This window comes from Urocampus carinirostris, chromosome 11 (assembly GCF_059441175.1).
Source record: "Urocampus carinirostris isolate Australia breed hairy pipefish chromosome 11, RoL_Ucar_1.0, whole genome shotgun sequence".
Taxonomy (NCBI): Eukaryota; Metazoa; Chordata; class Actinopteri; order Syngnathiformes; family Syngnathidae; genus Urocampus; species Urocampus carinirostris.
This window is the reverse complement of record NC_142359.1, coordinates 3,267,427-3,291,314: the sequence shown is the minus strand read 5'-3', so window position 1 is coordinate 3,291,314 and position 23,888 is coordinate 3,267,427. Positions and strand designations below refer to the sequence as shown.

Sequence of the window (23,888 nt, the reverse complement as noted above, 5' to 3'; positions counted from 1 at the left end):
GCATAGACCGTTTCACAATGTTGAGCACAAACCCCTCCCACTTGTCATCCACAAACGCGCATGCGCGGTCTGACAAGTGGGACTGGTTGACTAGCATTGCCCCTCCTAGCATAGCATGACGATAGGCACGCCTAGCTAAATACTAAACGTCAATGTCCGGATTCCAGTTGAAAAAACATCGACGGAAACATGTCAACCATTGTAGGTGAATCCTTAACAAGTCCAGAAGATGAAAAATTTGATAGTTTTGTAACACTTTACCAAAGCGCACTGCAAGGGTCGGGGATACCTGACATCTACTGGAGGAGCCTTCACCATAAACTTACTAACGAGGTTAGTGGAGGTTTAATTAACCTGTGAAGTGGTACAGTCGTTTATACAAGTTTCAAAACAGCTCGAAATGACATAAAACATACTAAATATGGGGCTGAAGGTTGCAGCACATGCTACTCCGGTTGGGTTGCACCTGCAACAAGGTGTGCAGCGTTCTTGCTTGTTGCAAACAGGGTTGGGTAGGGTTACTTTAACTTGATTACTTTCAATTACTTTTGGATTACTCCAATACCAAATATGCTAACAAAAGACAAAAGAAACTAAATATGAATCAAATGATGACTCACAACACGTGGTAAGCTTTCTCTCCTGGCTTTGATCTCCGGCAAAACGAACATCAAATGCGACCAGGGTTGGGAAGGGTTACTTTAACTGGATTACTTTCAATGACTTTTGGATTACTCCAATACCAAATATGCTAATAAAATACAAAAGAAACTAGATATGAATCAAATGATGACTCACAACACGTGGTAAGCTTTCTCTCCTGGCTTTGATCTCCGGCAAAACGAACATTAAATGCGACCAGGGTTGGGAAGGGTTACTTTAACTGGATTACTTTCAATGACTTTTGGATTACTCCAATACCAAATATGCTAATAAAATACAAAAGAAACTAAATATGAATCAAATGATGACTCACAACACGTGGTAAGCTTTCTCTCCTGGCTTTGATCTCTTTGATCTCCGGCAAAATGAACATGAAATGCGACAGAAACAAAATGAAAATAAATCCAAACAGCTTGCCAACATCATTTTTGCCCTTCCATGTATTCCGTTACTCCCCAAGCCAGCACAAAATTTAGTAATTTTATTCATATTTAATTTCTTTTGTCTTATTAGCATACTGTATTTGGTATTGTAGTAATCCAAAAGTAATCAGGTTAAAGTAATCCTACCCAACCCTGGTTGCAGATATGTAAAGATAATGTTGTTGTGTCGTTAGAGACCCAGTGGAAACATGTTCGCTTGGAGAGGGATGGGCGCCACCAGGCTGTACTTGCCCAAGACACATCACAGAAAATGGTGACCCTAGTGCTTAGGGCAGGGGTCGGGAACCTTTTTGACCCAAAAAGCCACGAAAGCAAAAAAATGTTTTAAAAATAAATGGAGAGAGCTAAATCATATATTTTCAGACCAAATTGAAAAAACTGCCAAACACGCTTTCTAGACAAAAGCTAATTCTATTTCACTGTGTGTCATTTGATGATTTAATTAAATGTATGAAATGATAATAATGCCAAATCCTGTGTCCCAAATCATGTAAATATGCCATTTACAATTTGTCTTCCACCTTTAGTTAAGAGTTTTTTCCATGAAATGTGTCCTTAATAACGGTTTCAAAACAATGTGCATGCAAAGTTCTTTTGTAAAAATGTCACCAATTACTGCAAACGATAAGCATATTGTCATATTCACTGCACTGAGAGAGAGCGAGAGAGAGAGAGAGAGAAGGAAGTGCCTTGCGCTGTGTGCAGGGATCCGCCCACTTGTACTGCTCACCCAATCAAAGTCGTTTGCCAGCGTTTTTATTTATCAGTTGAAATGGTTTCTCATCAAACTTCTGCATGAAGTTGCTTTGGCTTTATATGGACCAAAATCGGGATGAAATCACTTGACTTTGGAACGCCACAGAGAGATGTGCAATCGTTACATTTTATTTCGGAGCCATATGTTGTCTTTTATTATCATATTTGGTATTGGAGTAATCCAAAAGTCATTGAAAGTAATCCAGTTAAAGTGACCCTACCCAACCCTGTTTACAGATATCCATTCTTTTTCTGACAGATTTACGACGCTGGGGAGGTTTTCGGAATCATCCGAATTGAAGAAAATGATGACATTAATGAGAAGAATGGTGAGTGCCTGGACGAACCCAAGCCCGGAACCGCCATTAGCTCCAAGGTAGTCGTTACCTGCAAGAGCGGACTGCAAGCTTCCCAGCCTACAAGGTTCGATATACGTTCCAATTGTCTACTGATGACCTCCCCAAGGGGAAGCATATACAGATTAAAAAATACTGGGCCTAGAATTGATCCTTGGGGAACCCCACATGTAATTTCAGAGGTACTGGGGGAACATGCATCCATACCTGCAAATATAGGAACCAAACCAGTTTAAAACAGTACCAGGGATGCCTACCAGGTTTCTGATTCTGTTAAAACGTGGGAATCTACTGTGTCTCTGGCAGCACTGAGATCCAGTAGCACCAGGACTGTGTGTTTATTAAAATCCATATAATACCTGATATCATTTTTAAAAATTAAAAGGTCTCTGTACTGTGGTTGCTCCTAAAGCCAGACTGAAACTTCTCTAAAATGCTGTTAGCCTAGATGGTAGTGTGCCCGCTTTGAGACTGGGAGGTCGCTGGTTCGCGCCTCGACCGAGACATACCTAATTGGTATAATGGCGGCGCCCTCTGGCTGCGGCTGCATCGACCCGCTACAACGGGTCAGGTGTATCGACATTTCGTTCTGTGTACATTGTTACAAAGAATGACAATACAAAGGAAATTATTATTATTATTATTATTATTTTCTTCTAAAAAAAAAAAAGAGCTCCGCTGAATAAAAACCAATTGTTCTAAAACTTTACTTGAAAACGGTAGGTTAGACACTGGACGGTAGTAATTTAAAATGCTTGAGTCTAAATTGCTTTTCTTCAGATGGGGCCTCACTATCGCCATTCTAAAATCTGTTCCTCAGAGAATCCATGAAATGTCCTTAGCGCCCCATAGTGGTAAAAAACTTTAAAAATACACGAACTATCGTATAATCATGCTTCTTTTTGTTGAACACTCGTAAGTCAAAATATGTCTATTTATTTTACATCACAAGTAGCTAACTTAGAGGGAGATGAAATGATTGTCGGCCATCTTGCTGCCACCAGTACACCCCAACACCAAAAGCCTTGTGAAAGGCTGGGCACAAAAAAAAGAAGTTGTGCAGTTCGGTCACTTGTGCTTTGTAGCACTCGTTTTCAGTTGCACCACAGAACACAGCGACATCTACTAGTCAAATATTACACAGTGTCCCTTTAACTCCAATATCAAAAAGCCCCATGTAGATGAATTTTACCTAAAAACAATCATCAGTTTCAGTGTTCTCGTTTGCCCGCGTCCCTGCGTCCTAGACGCATTATTTTTGCTGGGGACGCATTGTGTCAAATCAACGTGCGTCCCCGGGACACAACTTTTTTGACACGAAAATGTCATTATCATTTTTTTAAAAAGATTTACCCCACTTCAAACTTTTCGTGAGGCAGAACCGCCATTGTTGTTTTGGTCTCGCGGTTCGAGTTTTCGTCTGCACGCCGATCTCCAGTTCGAATTGTGTAGTGAATGTCCGTTTCTTTTTAGAGAACCGGCTTTTTTGGCTCAACTCATTAAAGAGAGACGGCTCTTCATGCAAAATTCAATCATTTTCCTGACTTTAAAAACCCAACATAAAAATTCAGGCATTTTTTAAAGATTTCAAGCACCCGTACAACCCCTGATTTTTGGGAGTACAGGTGTTGGGTCAAAACGACAGTAATATGTAGCTTAGGTTTGAGGAATGGGAACTTGGGGGAGTTCTGAGAGTGACGTCATGCTCGTCCCCTGCAGGGTTCTACTATTTCTTAGGGTAACATGAAAATGGTGAAAGTAAGAGAAGTTTCAATTAACGCCAAACTCCGAGATAGATGAAAAAACTGTTTATTCAAGTTGTACACGCATGTTTTTAGAGAGCCGGCTCTCCAACGGCTCACTTGCTTTGATGCATTATATTACGAATGATGATGTTGTAAAAAGAAGTTAAGAAAAAAAGGAAGTATAAAAGGAGAAAATGAAAAAAGACAGGTTTGTGGTGATCCCTTTTAATCAGTATATTACCAACAATAATTTAATGCAGAAAATGAATTCATAATTTGAATAAGAAAATCTATTATTCTACTTCATTCTATTTGCATGTATTTTTTCCTTCTACAGTGAACGTCCAAGCGACTTCATTTTTGAACTTTTTTTATAATAAACTTCATTCATGTCGAGCAACTCAGTGTCTCACAACAAAATATTCATTACAAAATATATATGATATAAGGAAACACATGTACAATATAACATGTTAAACTACATCAATAAACGTGTTTGGAAAAAAAAAGTTTTTTTGTATTTTGTAAGGGAAAATACGACAGTCTGTAAGGGCATGGAGCACACTCAATTTTGGGGAGCCATAGATCACTGTTGGGACCCATAGGTTTTTGAGCATGCGAGTCCCCGGGACCCATCACTTTTCACAGGTCAAATGAACACTGCAGAATTTAGAATTGGCGAACTTTACCATGTTTGTTTTTCTTTTAACCTAAACGTAACCTGATGTCTGCAGTATTTACCTGGTGGATCACGCTTGGACGTATCGTGTGGAGCACGCCCGTCAGCATCTGGAGCAGATTCCCGGTCTGATGCCCAGAATGGCTTCCCTGATGGGACTGGATTTGAGCGAAAAGAGAGACGCAGACGGAGTGGAGCTGGTGATGGAGCACATGTGGCTTTACAACCAGACCTATCAGCTTTCTCAAGGGGTAAATCAAAATCACACCAATGACAAAATGCTACTATGGTATGCTGTACTATAGGTAAGATCGGGCTTAAAAAAATCTAGCCCGAGCCCGATTAATTAACTTGATTTGCAGGACCGAGCCTAAAACAAACCTGAAGAACAATGACTGGTGGATAGTAGACGGAGACAGAGTACAGTACGTGTTGTGATGAGGCGACATTTATATAAACATATATTTATTTTTGAAGCGGAACCTGAATGTAATCATTGACATTCTAGATTCTAAATTCAGGTTGGGCTGGTTTGGGGTTAAGATCTTAGATAGTTAGATAGATAGATATGTAGATAGATACTTTATTCATCCCCGTAGAGAAATTCACACTTCCAGCAGTATCCTTGTGTTGATTATTAACAGGATGGCCTCGGGGTGCTGTGTTGTAGTTTAGCAACAGCGGAGTGGATGACGTCACACGCTAGGCCAAAAGTTAAGCGTCCCTGCAGCAGATGGAAATCTTTGTGCCCAGGGTTACACCACCTCGTGTTCACATAGATAGCGAGTCCACCTTCTCTCAGCTTCCCGCAGGCTTTTGTCTCTCCGGGTAGCTCCACGTTAGCATCCGGGATGCTAGACGTGAGCCACGTTTCCGTAAAACACAGCAAACTGCACTCCCTGTATGCTTAGATGTTTTTCACCAGCACAGCCAGTTTGTCTGTCTTATTTGGTAGAGAGTTCACATTTACCATGATTACGGACGGTACTGAAGACTTATTACGCCGCTAGCCGCTTAGCGTTCACCTTAGCTCCGGCTCTGCAGCCACGATAGGGCCCCCTCATCACGCCGGCACGAGAATTCCTCAGGGCAAGGAGTCGATTCCTCAAATAAATGCATTTTTGAGCGTTAAAACCCATAACCATAGGATAGAAAGTCATCCAAAGTGTAGTTGTCAAACGGGACGAAAAACACCGAAGATAGAAGCAGACACTTAATTCGCACTTTTGTGATTTATTGTTTTAACACGGAGCTGCTGGAAAGGCTGCCGCTCGCGGCGGCGGGGCTTTGATCTCCGATCTTAATTTAATGCCAGCAATGTCAAACCCAGTTTGGCTCTGGGGCCGAATCCAGTCTTTCTGTCCTTGGGCGGGCCGGATCAGTAAAAGAATTAAACTCCAAATTTTAACTTAGTTTAATGCTTTATCATTTAGCCAAAATCAGTAACTTAATCTACATATTATAATCGAGGACGAAAGGGGATCTCACATTTATTCACAAACAATGAAGAAAACAATATTTGTATGTTTGGCATTGAATGTGTTAACTAGTTTATTTTAAAAGTTGTCTGGAAGCAATTTTACATCTGAACCCACTCGCCACGATATACAAACCCAACAATGCCCTCTCGCAGTTCAAAGAGAGCAATTTTTTTGCATTTATTTTAGAAAATCATAACATTTGATCGAAACGACCTTCTTTTATTGACATTCCAGCCCGCACGCGGCAGGGTTAGGTAAAGTTACTTTAACTGGATTACTTTCAATTACTTTTGGATTACTCCAAAACCAAATATGCTAATAAAAGACAAAAGAAACTAAATATGAATAAAATGACTCAATTTTGTGCAGGCTTGGGGAGTAACGGAATACATGGAACGGCAAAAATGATGTTGGCAAGCTGTTTGGATTGATTTTCTTTTTGTTTCTGTCGCATTTGATGTTCGTTTTGCCGGAGATCAAAGAGATCAAAGCCAGGAGAGAAAGCTTACCACGTGTTGTGAGTCATCATTTTATTCCTATTTACTTTCTTTTGTCTTTTATTAGCATATTTGGTATTGGAGTTATCCAAAAGTCATTGAAAGTAATCCAGTTAAAGTAACCCTACCCAACCCTGGTCGCATTTGATGTTCGTTTTGCCGGAGATCAAAGAGATCAAAGCCAGGAGAGAAAGCTTACCACGTGTTGTGAGTCATTATTTTATTCACATTTAGTTTCTTTTGTCTTTTATTAGCATATTTTGGTATTGGAGTAATCCAAAAATAATTGAAAGTAATCCAGTTAAAGTAACCCTACCCAACCCTGCGCATATATTTGCTGTACGCTGCACACTTCGGGTTGCATGACTCGGACTTGTGTTCTCTTCCTCTTGGATTGTGTGATGCTCAGAGCGCAGAGGAGAAGGTTCCAGTTTGGTACATCATGGATGAGTTTGGTTCTCAAGTGCGTCACTCTGACCTGCCCAGCTGCGCTGTGGTGCCTTTCTTCTTTGCTGAGGCCCAAGCCGCCTACTCTGTACTCTGGCCCCTAACAGACCTGCAAGAGAGAGGTGAAGGCAAACACATATAGTGGAACCTTGGTTCTCGACCATAATCCGTTCCAGAACCCTGTTCGAAAACCGATTTGTTCAATTACCGAAATCATTTTCCCATTAAAAATAATGTAAATCGTTTTAATCCGTTCCAACACCCTGAATGTTTAGCATGAACGTAAACATGAAGCTAACCCAGGCTAATCGTACGTTCGCGTTATCGTAATCTTCCGTAGGAAAGACTACGCCAACATGAACGTGTAAAAATAAAAAAAAATCTGGTTGTTTACAAGTCATTTAGCACCCGGGTCTCCACAACAAGTTGCTAGCGCGTCATTGGAAAGGGGGTCCGTTCCAACACCCTGAATTTTGGGCTCAGTTCCAACACCCTGAATGTTCAACATAATCATAAAGCTAACCCAGGCTAATTGTACGTTTGTGTTATCGTAATCTTCCGTACGAAAGATTACGCTAACATGAACGTGTAAAAAAAAAGGATAAAGAAAAGAATTATGAATAGGATTTCTTACCTTTGTGGTGGTCAGCAGAAGGTGCAGGGGGACGGTGGGTTATTCCCTAGCAAGATCAGCACACCTTCTTCATATTTTGCTATTATTTCTTCCTTAAATGCAATAGTTGTACGCAATACTTTTCTTTTTTCACCTGTAGCAACTTTGCTGCTTGCACTGACTTTCTTGGGAGGCATAATTAGGGGCTAAAACACTCCGTACACCTATATTAAAAGCGAAAGCAAAAGGAAGCACGTCCGCACGCGATAACAGTTGGTCACGAGGGGTGGGGGCGATCTACACGATCTACACCCATACACCGCTCAGTATCGCACTCTAGCGTACACACTCACGCATTACCGGCGTTCGAACTTTTATTTTTTTGCAGACGAACTAACCCGTGACTTTGCGTACGGTGAGACGAACCCGCTGACGAGACTGTGTCGCTTGCTGCCATGGATACCCGCCGATTTAAAAGGCATTTGTGAGAAAACCACTGAGTCAGCAGATTCATACTATGAGGTGGGGACTTTACCTCATTTTCGTGCATCTATTGTAATCATTCATTGCATATGTTCTCCCTGCTATCACTAGGACGTTTTTCAGAAGAACAAAGAGCAACTTCCTGTGGAAATCCAGCCCTCACCACTACCCAATGACAGAAAACTCAGGTATTTATCATGTCCTTCATAATTAAGGATGCAGGATAATAATCAGACTAATATTTAGGGGTAGATAGGAAAAAATATGACATAATTAATATGAAATGTGAAATGATCTGCATTTATATAGCGCTTTTCAAGTCAATGACTTCCCAAAGCGCTTTACATTGTGCTTCACATTTCCTAATAGCGGCCGTGATCTGTGCAGCCATGTAAGGCGCTAACCTGCTTATTGGGGGTAATTGGGGGTTCAATGTCTTACCCAAGGACACTTCGACAAGTAACACGGACAAGCCGGGATTCGAACTGGGATCCCTTAATCCTAAAACGATCGCTCTACCTCCTGAGCTACTGCCGCCCCCATATGTCTGATGACCCCCGAAAATATAGATAGATAGATACTTTATTCATCCCCGAAGGGAAATTCACATTTCCAGCAGCATCCCTGAGCTGAGAACAGTACAATAATATACAATAATATAGTACAATAATATTAACTGATAATTAGGTGTTTGAATCCTTAAAATAATGTACCGTATTTTCCGCACTATATGGCGCACCGGGTTATTGGGCGCACCTCTAAAAAATAGTTTTTGGTCCTATATTTTCCATACATAAGGCGCACCGGATTATAAGGCGCTACAATGGGAACGTCGACAAAACAGTCAGATAGTTCAGTCAAACTGATTACCCCCTTAACATTCCCAAAGCTTGCAAAGAAGCAAATACGTGTCTCAGACATTTACGGAAACAGTGTCTGTACGATGTCCCCAATCACTCGAATGCATCGTTCCAAATATCATTTGGAAGGTTAAAGTCTTGGGATTCAAGAAATGCCAAACATTTCTTAGTTTCCATTTTATTTTTTGCTGGCAACTGTGTGGACAGCAAAGTAAGAATTTTATTGTGCAGGGAAATGGGGTTCCTTACTGTGCATATGACAATAAACACTTTGAATTTAATTTAGTTTAAAAATAGACTCATCACAGAAACATCAAGATCGTTTTCAAACAAGATACCGGGAAAATATAAAGCCGCATAGCTCACCAAAGTTGTCTTGCAGCCATCACGTTCAATAATGATACGTAACCATGGTCTTCTTACAACCGTGAGTGTAGTAAATCCAGGAGAGTCAAATATTTACAAATACAGAATAGTAAAAAAATGTTTTCTCTATGCCGTAGTGCAACCCAACATGTGATTCATTCTTTCTCTTAATTTTCTCTCTGTTTTTCTCTTTTTCCCGCTTTCTCTAGCTTTCTTTTCTCCATTTCTTTTTTGTCTTTCTTTCTCATTTTTGCCTTTCTTTTGCTCTTTCACTCTTTCCTTCTCTCTTTTTCTCTACCCAATACAATTTCTGAATAAACGTTTATTTTATATATAACTACTCTACGGTCACAAAATAATTGTAGTCATCAATGTGAACTGACTCTTTAGCCAATCAGAATACAGAACATAATGCACGTTATAAACCAATGAGGTAGCAAAACTGTGGAAAGTGAACCTTGAGTAAGCGAGGGTATACTGTACTAGTTTACACAGGTCACTAGTATTAGAAGCCTCTTAGAACTCTAGGAAGCATGTAAAGATGAAACATCCATACTTTAAAGTTTGGTTAGCAAATCTCAAGCTTCCCTTGCACATTTTCAACTTTGTTTCCAGAGTATACTCGGAAATGTCTCAAGTGATCAAAAATTTGACACACGAGCGTTTCCAGATGACAGAAAACCAGGAGGAGGCGGACATCATTTGGAGCTACAACCATATCAAAGACTACAGGTTGGGAGAAGAGTTACACACCTAGATGGACGGATGTAAATGAGCAATTGATTTGTGGAAATACTATTTTATTTTATGTTTTAACAGAACATTGAGTTTGGAGCGGCCTAATGTACTTCTCAACCAGTTTCCCTGCGAAAACCTCATCACCGTGAAGGATTCTCTCTCCTCCGTGGCCCGAAGAGCAAATGCTTGTTTGGAAGTGATCCCGAAGACCTTCAACCTCCAAACAGAGCTTCCACCGTTCATTCTGCACTAACGAGAGAGACAACAAAGGTTGTTATAATATCGTTATTGTTTGTTTATGGCAGGGGTGGCGAACAAGTTTGAAACAAAGAGCCACACCACGCACTGACCGGCATTAGACGTAACCTACCGTATTTTCTGCACTATAAGGCGCACCTAAAAGTCTTAATTTTTTTTCAAAAGCTGACCATGCGCCTTATAATACAGTGCGCCTTATTTATGGATCAATATTACCGGTAAGTCGCAAAGTCTTGCAACTAATGCAGCAGCCGGCGACTAGATTTTCCCCAGAACGCCAAGTAGTACGCGGTGTATGCTGGGATTTATTTACCGGCGTTTCATTGGCTAAACAATGTGTCAATCATCATTTGAATCGATCACTATTGGCTAAAGTTATTCGGAGGTCAAGGGGCGGATCCTTTTTATCATTTACAGCCTGGCATAGGCTGAAGCGGCAAAACAAAGCCTGCAATTGGCCAAAAAAGATGAATGTGTATAGCACGTGGTTGACGGCATACAGAAAGCATTTTTTTTACTATTCTGTCTTTGTAAATATTTTATTCTCCTGGATTTACTAAACTCACGGATATAAGAGGACCATGGCTGCACATTATTATTGAACACAACGACTTTGGTGAGCTGCTCTGGCTATATATTTTCCCTGTATCTTGTTTCAGACTGAACTCGATGTTTCTGTGATAAGCGGTGCAGATAATGGATGGAATGGAGTGTCTATTTTTAAATTCAACTCAATTCCAAGTGTTTGTCATATGCACAGTAAAGTTGCAAGCGAAAAAGAAAATAGAAACTAAGGAATGGTTGTCATTTCTTGAATCCCAAGACTTTAACCTTCCGAATGATGGAACGATGCATTTGAGTGACATCGTACGGACACCGCATCCGCACGTGTCTACGACACGTATTTGCGTCTTTGCACGCTTTGGGAATGTTAAGGGGGTAATCAGTTGGACTGAACTATCTGACTGTTTTGTCCACGTTCCCATTGTAGCGCCTTATAATCCGGTGCGTCTTATGTATGTCAAAAATAGGACCAAAAACTATTTTTTCGGGGTGTGCCCTATAACCCGGTGCGCCTTATAGTGCGGAAAATACGGTACTCAGATGATTGGCAGTCAGTTATGTGTCCGCAGCAGCATAAAAACAACAAATCTGCCAAATTAATTTTAAAATATTATTTATTATTTGTTATTAACTCTGATGGATTAAGGTGTGTTTTAAGAGGGGAAAAAAACAAAACATGAAACGAGGCAAAGAGCTACAGTATATAGAAAATATGATGAGGCAAAGAGCCGCATTCTTATTGGCCAAGATCCGCATGCGGCTCTCGAGCCGCGTGTTCGCCATCCCTGGTTTATGGCGATCTTTGAGTCGGTGATAAGTTTATAGTTTGTACAACACTCAAAAAAGGAGAGAAGACATCAATGAATTTCGACTTGCGAGGATACAAAAAACTTGAAGATAGCATATGAGCCTCCCCAAAGTCCTTTCTTTTGATTAAATCCCCTAAGCAGGGTTTGTATGGGTACTTGAAATCCTTAAAAATGCTTGAATTTTAATGTTGTGTTTTAAAGGACTGAAAATTTCTTGAATATTGGGTGAAGTGCTTATAAATGCATGAAATTGTTGCCATGTTTCCCAACAAGTGTCCTGCGTCACTGCTCCCAGGTGGTTTTGCTTTGTCATTGCATTTCTTCTTCCCTCTTGATAAGTGCCTGCGCAAGATTAAAAATTGCAGATGTATTCGTGTCTTTTTAAAACAAATGATTTACACCGGATTTTTTATTTTAATGGCAATGGAAAAGTTTAAAAAATTCGCTTTGAAAGTCCGTGTAATTTGCTTGGATTTGGCCATAAAAAATGTGTTTGTTTACAGTGATCTTGGATTGTTGAAAAACGATAAAAAGTCGGTGATAAATTATAGTTTATACAACACTCAAAAATAGGAGCGAAGGTATCAATGAATTTTGACTTGCAAGAAGAACAGAAGAGGACTGAACAAATATCCCCAAGATGAGAAAATGACAATCTGTTCCAGCAGTCCTCCCCTAAGCCCTTTCTTTTTATTAAATCTCTTAGGATACAAAAGCAGATCCGCTCTAAAGGGTGTGCATATCAAAGAACAGCATCAGCATTAGCCAATCGTGACATTGAAGTAATCAGTACTTCACCCCCACCCCCCCGGTACTGGCAAGTTCATTTCAGATTGGCCCATAATCGTTAGCAACAAGGATATGCCTTGTGGAGGTCTAAAAATCACATTCTTGGTAATAACATAGTAATAACACTGTTATTACACTTTAAAAACTTTTAAAATATATGTTATATATATATTATGTTCAAATAGAATGGGCAGTTCGATTTGAATTGGTCCACCCGGAATCCATTGAGCCTATTCATTTAGCTGATTCGTTAGTATGTGGCCATCAGCATAAATTTTTAGCATTAAGCAGTTAGCATTTAGCCGTTAGCATCACTTTTTAATATGTATCCATTAGCAAAACTCATCAACATGAGTCCATTAGCATAATTTGTAAATATAAAGTCGTTAAAATATTGCCATTACCAAAATTTTTTTGCATGAAGAAGTTAGCATTTAACAATAATAATAATAATAATAATTTACTTGTATTGTCATTCTTTGTAACAATGCACACAGAACGAAATGTCGATGCACCTGACCCGTACAGTTAAACTGTAGCGAGCCGATGAGCCGTTAGCATCACTTTTGAGCATCCATCCATTAGCATAAGTCATTAACATGAGTCCATTAGCATAATTTGTAAATGTGAAGTCATTAATATATTGCCATTTCAGAAATTTTTTAGCATTAAGAAGTTAGCATTTAGCCGTTAGCATCACTTTTTATTATGTTCCCATTAGCATAACTCATCAACATGAGTCCATTAGCATAATTTGTAAATATGAAGTCGTAACAATATTGCCATTACCAAAATTATTTAGCATGAAAAAGTTAGCATTTAGCCGTTAGCATCACTTTTTAGCATGTATGCATTAGCATAACTCATCAACATGAGTCCATTAGCATAATTTGTAAATGTGAAATCATTAATATATTGCCATTTCAGAATTTTTTTAGCATTAAGAAGTTAGCATTTAGCCGTTAGCATCACTTTTTAGCATGTTCCCATTAGCATAACTCATCAACATGAGTCCATTAGCATAATTTGTAAATATGAAGTCGTTAAAATACAGCCATTACCAAAAAAAATTAACATGAAGGAGTTAGCATTTAGCTGATAGCATCACTTTTTAGCATGTATCCGTTAGGATAACTCATCAACATGTACCCATTATCATAAATTGTAATTATGAAGTCGTTAAAATATTTCCATGACCAAAATTTTTTAAAGAAGTTAGCATACCTAATTGGTATAATGGCGGCGCCCTCTGGCTGCGGCTGCATCGACTCGCTACAACGGGTCAGGTGTATCGACATTTCGTTCTGTGTACATTGTTACAAAGAATGACAATACAAAGGAAATTATTATTATTATTATTATTATTTAGCCGTTAGCATCACTTTTTAGTATGTACCCATTAGCATAACTCATTGACATGACCCATTAGCATAATTTGTAAATATGAAGTTGTTACAATATAGCGATTCCCAAAATTTTTGGGCATGAAGAAGTTAGCATTGCCCACAGTGTTTACAGCTAGCTTGCGCTAATACTTGGGCTGGCATAGCCAGCCCAACCCATAGATATAATAATTTTAATAAGATCTCGGGGGTTTATAATAGTTGTGCCTGCTTCGCAACTCTGGCACCCTCTGCAATCTCCTTTGCAGGTGCACAACAGCCGATTATTGTTTTTGTTTGGCTTTTTTTTTTCACATTTTCTTGATTTTAAAACCAATCTGAGATGTATTGTTTTTATTTTAGGGGCCAAGACAATCACTGGATATGTAAACCATGGAATTTGGCTCGCGGGATGGACATGCACATCACTAACAATCTCAACTACATCATCCGACAGCGAGAGAGTACACCTAAGGTAAACAAAAAGGGCATATTTAAACCCTAATTTCCCTTACAGTAGACTCTCCTGCTCTCTCTTAATCTTATCCACTGTAATTTGCAGTATATAAAGCATACCGTATTTTCCGCACTATAAGGCGCACCGGGTAATAGGGCGCACCCCGAAAAAATAGTTTTTGGTCCTATTTTTGACATACATAAGACGCACCGGATTATAAGGCGCTACAATGGTAACGTCGACAAAACAGTCAGATAGTTCAGTCCAACTTATTAGCCCCTTAACATTCCCAAAGCTTGCAAAGACGCAAATACGTGTCGAGAACACGTGCGGATGCGGTGTCCGTACGATGTCACTCAAATGCATCATTTCAAATATCATTCAGAAGGTTAAAGTCTTGGGATTCAAGAAATGCCAACCATTCCTTAGTTTCTATTTTCTTTTTTGCTTGCAACTTAACTGTGCATATGACAATAAACATTTGGAATTGAGTTTAATTTAAAAATAGACACTCCATTCCATCCATTATCTGCACCGCTTATCACAGAAACATCGAGTTCAGTCTGAAACAAGATACAGGGACAATATAAAACCCGGAGTAGCTCACCGAAGTCGTTGTGTTCATAATAATGTGTAGCCAATGTCCTCTTATATCCGTGAGTTTAGTAAATCCAGGAGAATAAAATATTTACAAATACAGAATAGTAAAAATTGCTTTCTCTATGCCGTCAACCCAACGTGCTATTCACATTCATCTTTTTCGGCCAATTGCAGGCTTTGTTTCGCCGTTTAAGCCAATGGCAGCCTGTAAATGATAAAAAGGATCCGCCTCTTGACCTCCGAATAACTTTAGCCAATAGTGATCGATTCAAATGATGATTGACACATTGGTTAGCCAATGAAACGCCAGTAAATAAATCCCAGCATACACCGCGGACTACCCCACGTTCGGGGGAAAATCGAGTCGGCGGCTGTTGCGTAAGTTGCGAGACCTTGCGATTTAATATTGATCCATAAATAAGGCGCACTGTATTATAAGGCGCATGGTCAGCTTTTGAAAAAAATAAAGGCTTTTAGGTGTGCCTTATAGTGCGGAAAATACGGTACATCAAAAACGTTTTGAATAATGTATTATTCCATCCTTTTTAAATATGTGAATGATTGAAATAATCCTGACGGATATGTTCTCTGAATAATGCTCATTTCAGTGTGATAAAAATGAAAAAAAAAAAAGTATATTACTTTTAGAATACTTCAAAAATCTTGCGCACTGGGTTCTAAGGCGCAAAGTCAAATTTTGGGGGGTTTGGGGCGCACCTCATAGTCCAGGAAATACCTTGAATAAGATCAAAAGCTGTGTTAAAAAAAAGTATCTTAAACACATCCACCCCCAAACCATTACAATAGAAAAGCCAAGACGTAAAAAAATAAGTTAAAACAAATACAGTAATCCCTCGGTTATCGCGGTGAATGGGGACCAAGAACACCCGCAAAAACTGAAAATCCGCGAAGTAGCGGCGACCCTTCAAAAATGCTTAAAAAAAAACCTGTACAGGTATACAGTATACCCCCCTGTTTACAGTACACCATATAGAATACGGGTAGAGAGAGAGAGAGTGAAATTCCTGTTATAACAAAAAAAAAAAAACTGTAAAATATGTTGTATGTACACGGAATAGGACTGCAGCGAAACCACTACGAACCATTCAGTATGATTGTATTAACCGCTCTCAACCACATGCAGCCATCGTAGCTTATTTGGCTTGTTAACACTACCGGTTACATATTGAAAATAAAAACCGTGAAAATGTGATATTTGATGAGTGTTTGTGAAGTGTTTTTGGAAACAACGGTTAAAAAAATGGTCTGTGTTCATTTTAATGAAAGTAAAAGAGCTACCGTCTGACAATAACAACATACTTTATCTAGCGGCATCGAACGGCTTTTACAACAAATACACGAAACCACACACAATGAGCCGTGTTTAGGTAGTACAAACAACCGCTCGTTTTTGGTATAATAAAGTCAAACTTGAGCTGAAATGTGACAGAAGAGAATATACTTACGTCGCGTCGCCGAGTTCCTCCCTGATAAACTGAGTGCCACATAAGAAGGGGGTGAGGTGGGAGGAGTTAAAGGAAGGGGGTGAGCGAAGCGATAACTCACCATGACTAAGCATTGTGTCAGGGCCTCCCCCTCCCCTTCACAATAAGAGTGTCCACACCATGTCCTCAGTTGACATAAGCTCGCGCTCAATGGCGTCAAGTCAATAAATGCTTTTATTGAGAAGGTAAGGTATATTTTTTTAGACCCGCGAAGCTCTGAACCCGCAAAAGTGGAACCGCGAACTAGCGAGGTTCCACTGTACTTAATAAAAGTGAATACCGTTCCTCAAAATGAACCCCGATTTCGCCTAGAAAATAGCGCATTTAATTTTGTCCCTCAGGTTGTGTGTAAATACATCGAGGACCCAGTGCTGTTCGAGAGGGAGGACGTCGGACTGGTCAAGTTTGACATCCGCTACATGGTGATGCTACGCTCCGTCAAGCCTTTGCGTCTCTACGCCTACAAAGTTTTCTGGCTGCGTTTTGCAAACAGGTATCGTGATGTCCAGTGAGGCACGTTTCGAAATAAATCAACCTATATCTTGGTTATCAACTCAGAAACTGTAGCATAGGAAAAAATGTTATATAAAAAGCATAACAAGTCCATGTAATGAGAAATAAATTACTGGATACTGAATGCTATCACTAATTCTATTGTTTGGGGCGGAGGTGTGCCTCTTTGGTCTCACTATCGCCCTCTGTCATGAGGCAGGAGAAATGCATGCCTCACTGCATCTGCAGACGCTCAGCATAGCAGTATGTTACATACTGTTCTTTTTGAATAAAAGTATCGATAGGTATTCCACACAGCTGTTTTCTTGCTGAACTCTGACCCACCATTGCCCTCCGTCCATACTCCATCTGCCCCAAATTACCCCCCCCTTGTACATACATGTATTTTTATTTGATTTTTTTAAATCTAACATATGTTAATCCTTTAATCTTTATAGCCTTTCTGTACGTACCTGTTCCATACTATACTATTTATATTTATTGCACTACCATGTCCTTTTTACATAGCCATCTAAATATATATATAGTTTACTCCTGCACTCTTATACATAAATATATAATATTTATACTCTACTATGCATTTTGGTTGTATGCTAACTGTATTTTATTGCCTAGTATTTGTGACTTGTGCAATAACAATAAAGTTGAATCTAATCTAATCACTAAGTCTACTGGGCTAAGGAGAGCACCCAATCAGTATCCTTGCTCTAACTATCGCCCTCTGCCATGAGGCAAGAGAATTGCGTGCCTCACTCATCACAGTAATATGTTACATACTGCTCTTTTTGAATAAAAGTATCGATAGGTAATCCTCCTTTATGAAAATAAGTCCATGTAACAAAAAAATTACTTGATATCTTGACTTGCTGTTAGCTTGTTGATACTATCACTAATTCTATTGTTTGGGGCTAAGTAGAACGCCCAATCAGAATCCTTGTTCTCACTATCGCCCTCTGCCATGACGCAAGAGGATTGCGTGCCTCACAGTAATAGGTCACATATAAATTAACAATAATCGTCATGGAAAAAAATCAGTGATTTTGAAAAAGTAAATCACCCAAAATCTGAAGTTGAATAAGAAAAAGCTTAACTCTGAATGAGTATATCAATTTAATATATTTTTAATGTCATATCTCCAATAAGTTGGGCACTGCTTCACCTGACTCACTGATACAGATAAAAGCAAATATTTTGAATCCTCTGCACCCATTTACGACGCAAGCTCGGTTTACCGAGCGGTGTATCTAACATTTTTCCCAACGTCCTCAGAACATTCTCCCTGGACCATTTCGATGACTACCAGAAGCATTTTACCGTAATGAACTATATAGAAGGCGTGGAGCTAAAGCAGGTACTTTTCCAAATACTTTTTTCATCAACTGCAAGTTGATATCAAACTGAATCGATGATCTTTCACTACCAGGTTCACTATGATGAGTTCATCCCCATGTTTGAGAAGCAATACCCACAATGTACATGGGGAGAAGTGGAAGTAAGTGACTTTGATCTTTTTATCAGGATGGGAATTTGAAAGCTATACTGTTACTTTGTTCTGGGAGTAGCTTCGTAACCGGAAAACTTTGTAAGTAGAGGCGCATTTTGAATGTAAATGCACTAATCCGTTCCGAGCCCTTCAAAAGTACAGTATGATCTATTATCTAATAAATCCAAAGGGCATCAGAACATGAAACAAATACATGTTAAAATTAGATAACCACACAATTAACATAAAACGAGAGGCAAATCATTTAAAAAAAAAATATATAAATGAAGTAATAATAATAATAATAATAATAATTTCCTTTGTATTGTCATTCTTTGTAACAATGTACACAGAACGAAATAAAATCGTCATTTCCCTTTTTGAAAAACTGATCCAATGACGTCTGATTTTTTGGGGGCTTTTGAGAATAAGGCGGGAATACGTGAGGCAGACTTTTTCTCTGTAATACCTTTCCACAAGTTCCAAAACTTGATGGAATTTTGCTAAAATGTATTTAATTTGAGCTGATTGAATGACAGCTGCGTCCTCTTTCCCGCTATATTGCTGGTCCCCCTCCCCTTCCAATACCTGAGCAATACATGAGGGAAAAAGACCATGTAGGCCTATCCATTTTTTCTCATTTTATGAAAAATACTATCTAGATTTTGGGGTTTGCACATTCGTTTAAGGCCAAAATATAAGATGCCCAAAATTACATTAGTAGCGGCAATATGTATTCATGAATAAACAAACATGCAGACATTAACAAACACATGTTGTATATTTATTTTTGTTTTGTTTTGAAACGGGGCAGCAGGGTGGATGAGTGGTTGGCGCGTGTGCGGCACAGTTCTGAGGTCATAGGATCAAACCATCCTGTGTGGAGTTTGCATGTTCTAATTGGCCAGTCCAAATTGTTCCTAGGTGAGCTTGTGAGTCGTATGTCTCTGTTTGCCCTGCGACTGGCTGGCAACCAGTTCAGAGTGTCCCCTGCCCACTGCCCGAAGATAGTTGGGATGGCTCCAGCACCCCCGTGACTCTACCAAGGATAATCGGTGCAGATAATCTATGGATGGATGTTGGGGACACAGGGGTGGCACCCAATCCACACATTTTCATTCGTAGTACTGTAAATTCCGGACTATAGAGCGCACCTGATTATAAGATGCACCCACCACATTTTAAGAGGAAAACCGATTTTGTACATACACAAGCCGCGTCTGTACACATGCGAAGAAGAAGCGCCCACATTTAAAAATGTAACACAAACACTAAATTAACCCAAACCCGACTTCAAGTCCCGCGATTGAAACTAAATGTCCTTCATTAAAGTCCAAAGTCCAAAAATCACAGCCGCCAAAATGAACGGAAAATGATACCGGTACTTAAGATTTGATGCAGACCTGCAGAGTCCGGGTCCCGTTGAAAGTAATCCAAGGAAAAAAGTGTATATTTCCAAAGGTAAGGGCGGGGAAAATATATCAGATGAACACATTTACTGACGCAACTCCTTTTTCTTTAACCAACTTTTTACCCCCTCTTCTTTCCTTGTCCGTTCCTCACCTTTAGCGGTCCCCACTTAAACTCAGCACCTCCCGTTTGTTCCGCCCCTCATTTTTCATTCACCCGTGCAAAAACATATCAGAATAAGTGTCTAAAATAAATACAAACAAATACATTACAAAAATATACAGTTGCAAATACATATTATACATGGGTTACACATATTTACAAAGAAAGACGGTACACCGAGACAGTTTTCAAAGCTTTAATAATAATAATATAGCTTTGACAGGGCAGTTAATGGTAGCAGCACTCGAGCGCCGGTAGCGGCCGTTAGAAAAATGACATAAATTGGCCGCGTCACTGAATAAGCCGCAGGGTTGAAAGTTAGGGAAAAAAGTAGCGGCTTATAGTCCGGAATTTGCGGTACTTTTATTAAACCATTTTATCGATATCAAATTTTTCTCATTTCGGTTTGGCGGGCCGGGTAAAATAGCCTAATGCATGTGGCCCGTGGGCCGTAGTTTGCCCAACCCTGCTCGAGTTGCAGTTTTTCATTAGGATCTACAAATTAGAGGAATAATTTAATGTAGTTTTAAGGGAAATATATTGGGATTTTATGAGGTATTTCTTTAAAACTAAAGGAATGTTGTATAGTGTCATTTGTATATGGTATTGACGACTAATCGAGAGTATCATATTAAGCCTGTAAAAAGAAGGATGGAACATTTGTTATATAAATTGGATTAAATGGCAGGGAAATAGAAAAAACATCTATTCATCCATTATCCGCACTGCTTATCCTCAGTAGGGTCGCGGGGTTGCCGGAGCCCATCCCAGCTATCTTGGGGCAGTGGCCCGGGGACACCCTGAACTGCTTGCCAGCCAGTCCCATACACACCTAGGGACAATTTGGACTGGCCAGTTACCTTGACATGCATGTTTCTGGGGAATGTGGCAGGAGACCGGAGTGCCCGAAGGAAACCCATGCAGGCATAGGGAGAACATGCAAACTCCACACGGGGAGGCTGCGGTAGCTGGACTTGAACCCTGAACCTCCACACCGTGGGGCTGCTCGCTAACCACCCATCCGCCCCTTAGAAAAAAACAATGAAACGGGAAAAACATTTTTTAATTCGTTAATTAAATTGAAATTAAATTCTTTTGAGAATTCAGTGGCGATACCCATCACGATTGTCCCATAAACCTTAGTACCATTCTTAATAAAGTGACCAATAATGGTTTTGTGTAACAATTTTTTTTCCCTTGTTTGTTTTCCAGGCAAAATTGTTCGAAGCGTTCAAGAACCTTTTTCAAGCTGCTTCGTCTCGACCTGCCCCGTACGGTATTTGCGCGTACCCATCTTCTCGAGCAATTTATGCTGTGGACCTTATGCTAAAGTGGAAAACTGAAGACAACGGCAAGTATTTAACTCATTTTTGAGGGTATTGTTTTGAAAAGAACTCTCTTTTCTTTCAAAAAGTCTGCCATAAATTCTAAACTAGAGAGCGCACCTGATTAAAAGCCGCAACTATGTTTTTGTACATGAAGCTCCGGATTTTAAGCTCCAGGCTTAAGAAGCCATGAAAAGAAACCCATTCACCTCTATTACTTATATTTAAAAAAAAAAAAAAACGGCGGGGAAATGTCTAGGAAAAGTAACACATTGTGCCGCGATCATGACATGTGTTTGAGAACTGTCAGTAATCGCAATCAACTAAAGCAGCGGTCAAAATAGTTAAATTAGCCTAATTAGATATCCCATAGGGTTGAAAACTGCGATCAGTCCGATACCTGTCACCCCGATAATTATCGTGTACCCCTTCATAGTTAGTAACTAGTGTCGGCATGTGTAATAATTTCTTCAATGTAGTAGTATTAATACTAGGTCTCGCTACCATTTTACCATGTGCAAAACAGTTTGGAGAGCTGAAGATCAGTCCCATGGCTCAGCATGTGTACAGGCTGTTGTCATTGTAGGGGCTTAGACCAGGGGTGTCAAACTCATTTGAACTCGGGGGGCCACACAATAGAACAAACATTCTCTCCGGGGGCCGGACTGGTAGATTGAGGAGAAAGAAAAGAAGAAAGAAAATTGAGAGGGAGAGAAAAAGAGTGTGGGACAAGGAAAGAGAGAAAGAGTGAGAGAGAGAGAACAAAAGAGATAAGGGAGAAATAGTGAGAGAGTGGGAAAGAGAGCGAGAAAGAAATCCAAAGAAAAATTGAAAGAGAAAGAGAGAAGGAGAGAAAAGAGGAGAAAGGGAAAGGAAGGGAGAGAGAGAAAAGAGAGAGCAAAAGAAGGAGAAAGAGACAAAGAGGAACAAAGAAAGAGAACAAGAGAGACAGATGGAAAAAGAGAGTTAAAGAGAGAAAGACAGAGCGTGACAGAAAAAGGGAGTAAAAAAGGGCGAGAGAAAGAGAGAGAGAAAGAAATACAAGTACAAGTAGGGCATTAGCTCAGGAGGTAGAGCGCTCGTCTTGGGATCAAGAGATCGCAGGTACGGAATTTACAGTACAGTACTCGCAAATGACTTGTATGACTTTGTCAGTTTTCAAATCTTTCTTTCTTACTGTCAGTTATATTTATGATCAATTTACTGTGATTACCATCCCTGAGACGAAAAGAACAACCATTTTGTTTTGAATTCCCGGCAGGTAAACGAGTCATGATTCCTCAGATACTTGAGTTCAATTTTTGCCCGGACTGCCACCGGGCCTGCCTCTACCATCCGGATTTCTACAACCACATGTTCCAGACACTCTTCCTGGACCAGCCCGAAGACTGTCCGGTTACAAAAATTGCATGATGGCCATATTTATGACCCAGCATTCTTCATCAACCTCTTGTTTCCATTGTTGGAGAAAGTTTGTGTCTTCTTCCTTTTGGAAAATGCACAGATGAGCTTGTCATGAGTAGATATTTTCCAATCATTCAGTAAACTTGGTCAATTGAACTCTTTAGTGCACTGGTTCTTTACTGGTCTGGCTTCGGGACCCACCATTCCACCCTGATGACGAGCTGAAACCCAAGTCAAGAAAAAAAAACACTTTTCTAATATAATCAATCAAATGATTGTGCAGTTTAATGCAGAAATAGTAGAATATATTCACATTTTTCTTTAAAAAACAAAATGACCAGGAAAACCAACGTCATTGGATCAGTTTTTCAAAATGGTAAATGACAACTTCAGGTTTTGCATATACTCTCATATAAGCGACCCCCTAAAAACTGCTTTCAAATAGCCACCTACAAAAAGAAATTAAAAATATGAAGAGTGTGTTTACTGTACCTTAATATTGATTATTAAATACATATGTCACTAAGATTAATAAACTCGTAAAAAGCTGAGAATATAACACTTTTAAATTATTTACTGTTTCTTCAAAGGCAGACACTTTACACCAGGGGTATCAAACTAATTTCAACTCTGAGCCACACGATAGAACAAACATTCTCCGGGGGCCGGCCTAGAAGATTAGAGAAAAAGAAAGAAGAGAAAAAAAGGGAGAAAAAGTGAGAGAGAGAGAGAGAATGTGAGAAACAAAAAAGATACAAAGAAATAGTGAGAGAGGGAGAAAGAAAGAAATCCAAAGAGAAGGAGAGAAAGAGTACGAGAGGGGAAAGCAAGAGAGAGAGAGAGCAAAGTAAAAAAGGAAAAGAGAAGAAGGTAAAATGACAGAGAGAAAGAGACAAAGAAAGAGACAGGGTGATAGAGAGAGAGAGAGATAGTGAGAGAAAAAGGGAGGAAGAGAGAGAGAAATACAATACAGCGTTTGTGAGAGGCACCTGGCAAACATATTTCAACCTGCAGCTCGTTTTTCTCTTGCGCTTCTCTGAGTGTTGTCTCGCGGGCCGGATTCAATCCCTTAGCGAGACCGATCCGGCCCGCGGGCAGCC

The 23,888-nt window shown here is 39.7% G+C and overlaps 1 protein-coding gene across 1 annotated transcript; it reads left to right on the top strand.

Moving 5' to 3' along the window:
- The first annotated feature begins 58 nt into the window (after positions 1 to 58).
- Positions 59 to 22,944, top strand: ttll12 (tubulin tyrosine ligase-like family, member 12). The gene is given in 14 exon segments (XM_088348481.1): positions 59 to 333; positions 2,122 to 2,285; positions 4,698 to 4,893; positions 7,030 to 7,189; positions 8,069 to 8,202; positions 8,275 to 8,351; positions 10,005 to 10,121; positions 10,209 to 10,397; positions 14,293 to 14,404; positions 16,833 to 16,984; positions 18,274 to 18,355; positions 18,428 to 18,496; positions 21,272 to 21,410; positions 22,646 to 22,944. Coding segments are annotated over 14 exon segments (1,887 nt in total). The 5' UTR covers positions 59 to 189; the 3' UTR covers positions 22,798 to 22,944.
- The last annotated feature ends 944 nt before the right edge of the window (positions 22,945 to 23,888 follow it).